Source organism: Macrobrachium nipponense, chromosome 19 (genome assembly GCF_015104395.2).
Source record: "Macrobrachium nipponense isolate FS-2020 chromosome 19, ASM1510439v2, whole genome shotgun sequence".
NCBI classification, from domain to species: Eukaryota; Metazoa; Arthropoda; class Malacostraca; order Decapoda; family Palaemonidae; genus Macrobrachium; species Macrobrachium nipponense.
The window spans coordinates 72,225,785-72,236,951 of NC_061088.1; the positions used below are offsets into that span (position 1 = coordinate 72,225,785).

General features: G+C 36.4%; 1 protein-coding gene across 1 annotated transcript in view; it reads left to right on the forward strand.

Annotated features, from left to right (window-relative positions):
- LOC135212023 (plexin-B-like) overlaps positions 1-6,779 on the forward strand; it is a 223,536-nt gene extending 216,757 nt beyond the window's left edge. The window contains exons 18-19 of the mRNA XM_064245318.1: positions 137-334; positions 3,476-6,779. Coding sequence (XP_064101388.1) covers positions 137-334; positions 3,476-4,293 — 1,016 coding nt within the window. The 3' untranslated portion in view covers positions 4,294-6,779. The remainder of the gene's footprint in view (positions 1-136; positions 335-3,475) is intronic.
- The last annotated feature ends 4,388 nt before the right edge of the window (positions 6,780-11,167 follow it).

The window sequence follows — 11,167 nt, forward strand, 5'->3', positions numbered from 1 at the left end:
TCTTTGACAGATTAGCGTCATTGCCCTGATAATCATTCTCTCTCTCTCTCTCTCTCTCTCTCTCTCTCTCTCTCTCTCTCTCTCTCTCTCTCTCTCCACAGAAACTGAGCTTAAAAATACTTTTTCTTTTTCCCAGAATGGCGCCATGGTCGTAATGGTCACCTGATCTTGGCTGACGAAGACATGACTACAAAACCTGAAGGGAGCGGTTGGCGTAGACTTAATACCCTGGAGCATTATGGTGTCAAAGACTCGGCACTGATGGCATTAGTGCCCAGACCCCATGATCACCATACCCTCAATAATGCTAATTGCAGTACGAAGTGCAATAATTGTAAGTAATAAATAATAATCCATTATTATTTTGCTTTCCTTAAATTATGCTTGGTTAAATGTATGTATGTATATGTATATGCATGTATGCATGCATACATGAAATTAAAGTATTATGAATACTCTAGGGAAAGAATGAAGATATGTTAGTTTGAAAACTGTTAATTCAATAAATATTTGTCATCAGAGTAATATGATCCAGTAAAAGGTATATGAGCTGAGAGGAATTCTGATTCTGGAGGAAATGAAAATGGCTAGAGCCTTTTTTTTTAAAATGTCTTTGAAGAGTGATCTGATAATTGAAAATACAATGTTGCTAAAGCAGAATATTGAAAATTATTCTTCGGAAAGAGAGGGTAATCCGAGAAATAGTTTACTTGATTGGAATCGTGACGTAGAAAGAAGAGCAAGCTGTTGGATGAAACGTTGGAAGAGATGTGGCAGTAAGTAGCATCAGTTCATTACCTGATAGCGAAAGTGACAGCAGGAAATTTGTAAAGAAAAGGGGGGGGGGGATAAAAGCAGTAATCGGCAGGAAGAGAAAATTATGATTTAGTTAATAAAAAAATGTCCTGACGTGCAACTGCATGGTTACGTAAATTTTCAGCAAGTACACAGTAAGGTAAGGTAATCAAGAAGAAAGTTGGAGAAAAAGAATACGTACACATTCTTCTCAGAATAAGATGGAAGAGTTTAACAAAAACTTTAGTGTTATTTTGTTCTATAGAAATAAAATAAGTTGCATGGAGAAAATGTGCATGAAAATGTCAGTTCTAATCAGCAGGGTGAATATTTTAAATATTTACTGAATGTAGGGAAGACACTAATGGTAAGTGAGAAAAAAGAATGCATGTAACAGAAAATAGTGAGAATAAAGCGAACGAGATAATAAAATATTCAACAGATTTAAAATACAAATGGAATACTTTCAAGATCTGTTGTGTATGATGAATATGTTATGTTAAATATATGCATGATGAGCGTAGAAGAAGGGGATAGTGAAATGTTCAACAGATTAAAATAAACAAATGGAATGTGATTTTAAATATTTGGTGAGTGTAGAAGATATTAAAAAGACGGAGCTGAGTAATGAGGGAGTGGAGAGGCTAACTGGAATTTGAAAGTGCCTGCGGAAGTTAATTGTGGAAGATATAAGGATTTGCAAGTTCAAGAATGGAATGACACCATTTGAATCGATTACGTACGAGATGCTGCAAGCAATACCGAGCTACAAGACACCACTTCATGGGATTCTAAGCGAGATGCTCTAAGACAGCATTTCATATCAAAGTTTCAGTGTTGGATACTGAATGATACGGCAGGGAGAGGTGGAAAGCTTCGAAAGGAAGTGATATGAAGAATAATTTTTCAATAATAGCAACAAATCCTTGGTATATATATTAGGATTCTGAGCGAGATGTAAGACAGATAATAGAAATTGGTAAAAAAAAAAAAAAAAAAAAAAAAAAAAAAAAACAATGCTGTCTTCATTATGGATTTATTTTAAAATTTTACTCCATTTGTTGTGGGGGGGGGGGGGAAGCAAAAGGAAAGAAAGACCCAGTGAACGTCATCTACCAACCAGCACTAGCGAAAGATACCCAAAAATATAATCCACAAAAAATAACACACAGGTAGAAATGCATAAGTGTACTCAAACCCACTTGTAACGACAGAGCATCATAAACAGAATTATCTCATTGTTAGGGTCATACCTCTGGAAAGAGGCCTCCCCCGCCCCCACCCTACATGAGCCTATCCCTGGAAGTAGTTATGGCCATAACGTTGCAAAACAAAAAAGCTATTACAGTATCGTAGGGCCTAATATTTCCTGATGGCCATTCGCTAATCATTACAGCCTCTACGATTGATGTCCAACATAATGGTTAGTTGCAACCAAGATAATTTTTTCAATTCTACTAGATCAGTTTTAATGGCAGTTGCGACCATGACCGCTGTTACTTAACTAGACAAATTATGAGAAGAAATTTTCCAATGTTTAGTAGCAAAATGACTTAGCAGTGAAACTGAGCAATTCCACACAGTTGCGCCATGAAATAATACACGGAGAGGTTGAATAGCAGGATTGGAAAAAATGAATCAATGGTTTAGACAAGGTGCTGTTGTGATATGAGAAACCTGAGAAAGGGCAGTAGATGGACTAGGTGAAAGCAGTGTGAGAGGAGAGTCAGTAATGAGTGTGGAATGAAATTCGCCAAAATTACAATACTGACTTGAAACAGACAAGAAAAACTTAAAGAAACTAGAGGAAGAGGGTGAAAATGTTTGCAAGGGTAGCATGTCTGCAGTAAATACTTACACGAGTAGTGTTACAAGGGCAAATATAAACCAGGAAGATAGAGCAATGAATATTAATATGGATGGTCGATTCGTATGTAGTTGTTTTTTGGAAATAGTGTTCAAAATATTTACTGCTTTAAAGTATGAATGTGGCGGTGACCGCTGATGTGTTTGTTTATTCTTTAAGCCATCCGTTAGAAGACAAGGTTTACACATTTTTACACATACACAAATATTATATGTGTGATGAAACTCCCTAATTAAAACCAAAGTTATGTGAAAAAAAAAATTCTTTCTAAAATGCTGATATAAAAGTTTTTCTTTCTAAAATGCTGAGGCTGTAAAAATTTAACTTTTCTTTGTCCCACAAATGTTCACTTCCGTTATTACATGACGATGATATAACTATTGCTATTACAGCAAAGAATTAATCGTGCAAAGCTTTTAAAAAAGGTGCAATAGTTCCTAAAAACTAAAAAATGGGCCATGATTAAATTCCACTATACATTCATTGTTGGACGGAAAGCAAAATGTGTTTACAACTTTTTATTCAAATCCCGACGGCAGCATGAACTCTTGCGCTCTGCAATAATGAACAGTAATATTAATTTCGCAACTCTGATTTACATTTATTGTGAGGAGATAGGTTGCTTAATACTTGCTCAACTACGAACCTTAAAGCATTTGTTTTGATTATCGGTTAATCACAAGCATTTCTCTAAAGAATGAAATGAAAATAATTTTCATACAGTTCAAGGTTGTTAGTCATATGTCTTCTGTTCAATACTATTTTATGTATAAAATGAAATTTATTTTACAGTTTACATTTTGTTTTTCGCAGGTGCCGGTTACGGAACAACTGGTAGTCCAGTTAGCCACTGTGGAGACGTTGAAGCTTCCTCTGTGGAGCCCAACGTGTACCACTTAGTCAAGCTTGTCGACCACGACTCTCCCTGCAGAGGCGCCGAGAGAACCCATAAAGCCATCCCCGAAATTTTCCTCACAAGACTCCTTTCAACAAAAGGCACCGTCCAGAAATTTGTAGATGATTTCTTCAGAACCATCCTTACCCCTAACGAGACCCTGCCTCCTGCAGTGAAGTGGTTGTTCGACTTCTTCGATGACTCTGCCAGGAGACATGGCATCGTCGACCCCGAAGTGGTACTGGCTTGGAAGTCTAACAGCCTACCATTACGCTTCTGGGTGAATTTCATCAAGAACCCGGACTTCATTCTAGATGTCTACAAAAGCCCCACAGTTGATTCGTGTTTGTCCGTCATTGCCCAAACCTTCATGGATGCTTGCTCAACGACCGAGCACCGCCTTGGAAAGGACTCGCCCTCCAACAAGTTGCTCTTTGCCAAGGATATGCCTCAGTATAAGGCAACTGTAAGGGCATTTTACCAAGGTATCCGTGCCATGCCTCCCGTTACAGACCAGGACATGGCTGCCTTCCTGCACCACCTAAGTCTTACGCACTTAGGGCAGTTGGATGCTAAACCGGCTCTCCAAGAACTTTTCCAGTCTTACATTACTAGATATTACGGACAAATAATAGAGAATCTCGAGGTAGATATCGAGTGTAGAAGTTTACATTTAGCACATAAATTGGACAATGTCATGTGCACCTTAAATGGAGAACCAACATCCATGTGCTGAGACTGAATGAAACCCCAGGCCGTTTATATCGAATGGTTTCGCCTCGGAAGCTCTCACCACACATGTGCCAGTTCTCTGTAGTTGCCTTCTGTATGACTTTATTCTCATTGCTGTTAAATGCCTAGTTCCTAGCCAAAGAATAGGTGTATGATGAGTAGAAAATAAAAAGAACTAATGTGGTGGATTCGTTGTTATACATTTCAAAACAAGAAAGAAAAGATCATAGCACTGCATGAGTCCTTCCAGTTATTGTATTCAACGACGACTGTTTATTATGTGGAATTGTGTATATGTGTTTAATCAGCTGTACTTAATCAAATGTCTGTGATTTTAAAGCGTAGAGCATTCCAGTCTTTGCGGGCTCCTTAAGAGCGCCGCACTACGTGCTGGAGTCTTGATTTTTACTATTTTGTGCCTAACTCATGGTGCGGGTGATTGAACTTACTCTCAGAATCACAACAGGTGTTTTGATGGTTGACGCGTGACACCGGAAGTGATCAGTCGCCCATGCTTTAGAGGATAACCGTGGACAAGTTATACTAGACGATCTGACTAAGATTTCACGTGGAGTATCGAACTTCATTGTTAAACTGTGAGGAAATATAAGAGATAGAATTGTTGTCTGCAGTAGTACTAGATCTGAAATGTTTTTACTGAACTTGGTTTCCTTCTATCTGTCCCAAAAATAAAGCAGCCGGTCAATCGATATAATGCCTATTGCTTCAGTTAGGTCGAATGACATACAAGTTAGAAGACAGAACAGCACGCACTTTTACTTTTTACTGAATCATAGAGACATTGACTACTATTATTATTTTTAATATTACTACTGATTGTTATATCATTATGCCATTTGAGTGTCCATGATTTACAGCCTACAAGACTTTTAATACAAGTTAAACAAAAACTTTCAATATAGCCTGTCTTTCAGTGTATAATAGTTTTTGCAGATGGTGTGGAAAAAAATTAAAATTAAGAAATGAGTGGGTCGCTATTGTTGTTGTGAAAACAACAAGTGAATTTGGTGCACAAAATAGTTGACTTCATAGCAGCAGTTAACCACGGGGAAACAAAAAACACATTCCAATGAAAACTACAAACTGTTGAAGCTCGCTTGACTCCAGAGCAGTTGTAATGTTGTTATATAAATCTTCGGAAATGTGCTAGATATATATCAATGTTACATGTACGTGTGGTTTTGTATACAGTGAGAAAGCAAATCAAACAAAGTTTTAAATAGCGTAGAAAGAGCTAACCAGCTGTAAACACAAACTTCAATAACGTGAAGACGCTGTTGTTCCCCGGAAGTGGCAGTTTATAAAAGAAAGCTGTAACCATTATTGCTGCAACTTGGTGCAAATACAAAAATGTTCGTCCTGTTTCTTACTCTGTCACACACTGTATCTCATTCTGATGCTACTTCAAAGCTAGTCATCTTTGTCCACGTATCGGGCTTAAGGTATTCCACCAGTTTCACGGATGCAGATTCATTCATATATATACCTTCATATATAGACATACGAGTTAATGATGCTAAGTCACTGCTAAAATTAATCACATTTAAAGAATTAAAAAAAATGTATCGCAAGAATTTTTGTTTTCAAAGCTTTGTCCACTTACGTGTGAAAATCCTTGAAACTGTTGATGTACTATATGCTACACGTTCCAACACTTTTTCACACATTAGCTATATTTTTTATTTTTGATCGTAGCCAAGAGTAAAACCATACCATTTTTTCAAATGGCCCGTAGAACAACCCCTCAGCTCAAAGAAACTATGACCAGTACATCATTCAGTGTTTTCCTCCGCAGCTCAGAGCATTTCTTCTACATTACTGAAGACGCCTTACATGAATAAACCTAGTCAGGAAAGTGTTACATAGACTACCAGCCCAACCGTGTTAAAGTTAACCCGCCCCTTTCTTCATTTCTTGTAAGCATTTCATTACAAGCGCCGGTTTCTCTGAGCTAAGGGTATTATCACAACAAGATCGTTTTACATGAAATTTGCTTTGTACTTCTGTGAAGTGATTCTTTTTTACCGTTGTCATTCATTTGGTTTTCATTTGTAACTAACTATACGAAGGGAATCTTTATGTCCACAAGGACAACAACAAAAATTATTACTTCAATTTTCGGGAGGTAAAAATTTCAGTATTCAATCAATATAGCATAATATAATTTATTTTGGTATAGTTTTCTTTTTATTTGTCCGATTTCTATTCGCGCGAATTGTTCGGTCAGAATTCCTACTGAATTAAAAACTGTTTTAGTGGATTGTCTATTGTTTGATGGAAAATTTTTATATACTTTTATTTTCCAATGTTTTGTGATTATAAAATGAAAATTGCCCAGTGTTCGTTAGTCAATAGATTATTGGGATAATCAAATGCCAAGTGTATATTGTGGTGTATTTTTATATAAATAGTGCAGGTTTGTACATACTGCTACATTTTAAGCTAATATTATGCAGAATAAATATCTAAAAAGAACCTGGAGTACTTTTTTAACCACCTCATGTATAACTTCCTTAATGTTGAGGATAGAGCTAAGTCATCAGCTGTTGCGTCAATAACATTATTTTGTTTCACTCAAGACTTGCTATGAGTAACATTGTAATCTCTCTCTCTCTCTCTCTCTCTCTCTCTCTCTCTCTCTCTCTCTCTCTCTCTCTCTCTCTCTCTATCTCTCCCTTCTCTCTCTCTCTCTCATATACATATATTATATATATATATATATATATATTATATATATATATATATATATATATATATATATATATATTCGGCTAATTCCTCGCAGTAAACGGTAATAAGTATGCGTCTAGGATTCCATTGCTAAACTCATCTCTATCTCAACACTGGAAAAACTCACTCTTATGTTTCAAGTATCATACAACTTCAAGAAAACATCCAGTTCAAGACAACATATAGTTAAGACAACGTGGTTAGCACCCTGCAACTGCAAAAGTATTTTTGTCAACCGGAGTTGCCTTGCCTGCTATACTACCTCGCCCCCTTTAAGCTGTTGCGACAGATGTGCCCTAAATGAAGGACTCGATAACTCTTTCTCTCTTGAACTGCTTCTCTCACGTTGCGATATTAGCTTATAGTCCTCCTCCTTTTTTTTCTCTTTCTCTCTTTCTCACTTTAGTCCCCGTTCTCTTTTTCTCCCCTTTCCACTCTTTCATCTTCCCTTACACCAATTTCACGTTCATCAACTTCCCGCTGGCGTTTGTGCATTCTGTAACTACCCCTTCCACTTTCTCTTCTACAATCTACGCTACGGCAATAACATGCGGAGAGGCATTCCACGGGTGTCAATAATGGGTTTTCTGAAAATCTGCCCCATTTCTTGTACTGAAAACAATATCTGCGAAACTGAGCTGAAGTGGATATATTTCCATAGTCCTCACACTTTACGATTTATACGTAGGGGTGTACCTATAGCATAATATTTAACTGATCACGATCTTATATACTATAAATGGCATAAAAGAACCTTCGCAATGATAAATACTGTTAACACGCCTACAGGCCGCCGTGCCCAGCACACCCCTGGCCACTGCTTTTTTTTTGTTTTCCTTTTCATAAACTCAAATACCAGAGGCGCGGTGGTGAAAATCGCAATAATTCCGCTCGTTCCCGACAAATCCATTAAAGGGAAATGAAAACTGTTGACGCTATGTTGAACCAAAGCTTCATTTCATATTCAGAAAGCTACATCTCATAATTCCCGCGTAAATGGTTTACATACCTCGAAATCCGTTAATGTAAGTGTGTCTGATGAAGCCATTTACACGTCAGGGGAAGGGGGAGGGGGTTTAGGAAATCGTGAGAAGAGCGAACATCACGAGCAGGCGTTAAAGAGGAAGGGGGAGCTTTGGGGGTTAGGGGGGGTGGGGAGAAACAGCTGACAGCACTCTCCACCTTAATGCATGATCATCCTATTTTTGGAAAAAGGATGGAAGCGTGGATTGGGATGAGGGTACGGGAGATCAAGAGAGGGAGGGATCTGTAGGAAATTGCTCAAACGAATAAGAGAGAGAGAGAGAGAGAGAAAATGTTTTTCAATACAGAACAGATATGACACAGGGAAGGTCTTCAAAAACTGATGAATAAAACCGTTGAAAGTAACAGGGTAAAATCAGTCGGAATGATGTTTTCTATCAGATGTTAAATATTCATCAAGAATGCAAACAAACGGAAGCACAGTGTCATAAAAACACCGATCACAGAATGAAGAACCAGATACTTAAAGAAGGTAAAATGGTGGTGATCAATAATTTGCGACCTTGTTGCCAAAATATGTCGAAACAAAAAAAAATAAGAGATGGTCCAGAGAGCTGGACAAAAGAACGTTGCCCAAAATGTTCTAATTTGGTTTACTTACAACAGGTGATTATTGAGCTCTTTCTTTGAGCCTTAAGCAACTATCAGCCATAAAAATAATCTTGCTTACTCGTTGGAACTTCAGACATTCAAACTTGCAAATGTTTTTTTTTTTTCCTTGAGCAGGTTGATATGAATCTTTAGTTAAATTTACTTATTTTACACTTATCTATCTTCCGTTTCATTTGTTATTTTTCTTTTTACAGTTAAGGCTTATCAATTTACTTTTCCGTACAGTGCTGTTTCTTTAAAGGGGTCTTAGGGTTTGTAACATTATACCTGCGCGATTATGGTTGCAGCCTAACTTATAACAATAATAAATATTATAGTTTTGCATAACAGTCACTTGTAACTTCTGTAAATAAAAAAAATGCAAAATGACCTAGAGGTCATCAACGGCCACTATTCAATCCAAACCTTGAACGTCTATCCTACTGCAAAATGTAGAGTTGAACTAGTAATAATCTAAGGATAGGAAATGGGACTTATATTTTTTTCAGTAATACGACAAAGCGACAACGCACCTTACTTCAAACAGAGGAGTTCACTCCCCCGTACGGGTTCAATGCCGTCAGTTGACCTCATGCGGTGCACTGTAGGCATTACTTAAGGTTCTTTGCAGCGTGCCTTCAGCCCCTAGCTACAACCACTTTCTTTCCTTTTACTGTACCTCCTTTCATATTCTCTTCCTTCATCTTACTTTCCACCCTCTCCTAGCACTTCATTCGTAGCGCAACTGCGAGGTTTTCCTCTTGTTACACCTTTCGAACCTTTAACTGTCAATCTCCATTTCAGCGCTGAATGATCTCATAGGTCCCAGTGCTTGGCCTCTGGCCTAAATTCTATATTCAGCTCAGAGGAGTTCACCGTTGAGGATTGTAAAACTCTAAGGCTAAGAAGAGATAGGCTCTGTAAACAACTACTATCTCCTTAAATCACCTCAGGACTTTTACACATTACAGTAAGTGGGTATTTCTCTCCCCTGGAAGTGTCAACGGCTTATGATACAAAAATAACGTCTCAAAGCAGAGGAGCACTTAGCGAAATGTTGTGAATACCGCGGCGGAAGAAAACGCACTTTGTATGGCACATAACCCTCTTCACTCGAGGCCAGAAACCGCAGTTTCACTACTACGGAATGCAAGGAAATTAAGTTAGTATTCTTGTTGAATGCATAAGACTCCTTGGTAGGTAAGGAGCTTTTTGGAATAAACGAGTAGGGAGTCATTTTTTGTTAAGATATGGTGTTCCAGTGTTGGAAATGGTTTCCAGAGACTTTTTGTATGCATACATACATACATACATTCATTCATACACACACATACACTATATATATAAATACATATATATATATATATATATATATATATATATATATAGGATATATATATATATATATATATATTATATATATAAATATATATATATATATATAAATATAAATATATATATATATATATATATATATATATATATATATATATATATATATATAGTGCATGTCCACAACGAAAGCGAAACAAAGTAGTTCAGGGCCTTTAACCTTTAAAAGGCCTTTTCAATAGCACTACATTTAATGGATTAAACAATTCTAAAGACGGCTCAGATGGTATAAAACCATTTTTAAGACATACAAAGGATAATACTTTTGAGGTAGCTACTCTTTAGATGAAGGAACAAGTGTGCCATCTCGGGTAGTTGATCAAACATGGAGAGGCAAAAGACATAAGCTAGAATGATTCTGATTATTAGGTTTCTCTTTCAAATCTCCTTCAAGCCAGTTCTACACACTCCTGACCCCATTCTGCACCAGGAGACTTAAAAGAGAAACTCAAGAATATAAGCAATCCTAGTCATGTCCTCTGCCTCTTCTCATTTTATCCAGTATCCTGAAGAACCACTATACCGCTAATGTTGTGACCTATATAGGCATTAAATATATTTACATACCTGTTTAACCTTAATTGTTGTTTATGGAACTGAGTCTTCTTTGTATTTTATTCCATCGTCTGTAATTTACTTGGAAATGCCTTAGAATAAAGGTAGAAGATCCTTTACTTTTGTCATGGCCTACTTTTATTCTCTCTCTCTCTCTCTCTCTCTCTCTCTCTCTCTCTATATAATCATCTCTATATATATCTATATAATATAATATATATATATATATATATATATATATATACTATATATATATATATATATAATATATACATAGATATTAAATATATATATCTATATATATATATAATATATATATATATATATATCCATATATATATATACACACACCATATACATATAGTGTATATATACATAATACATATATATGTATATACACAAACACATATATATAGATATATAAAGATATATATATGAATAACTTCGTCACGAAATATATAAAACGTGATGCTATGCATAAATAAAGGTAATGCCACGGAAGAAAATTAAAAACGAGACCTGCCGAGATCTTTCGGCCTTAACGA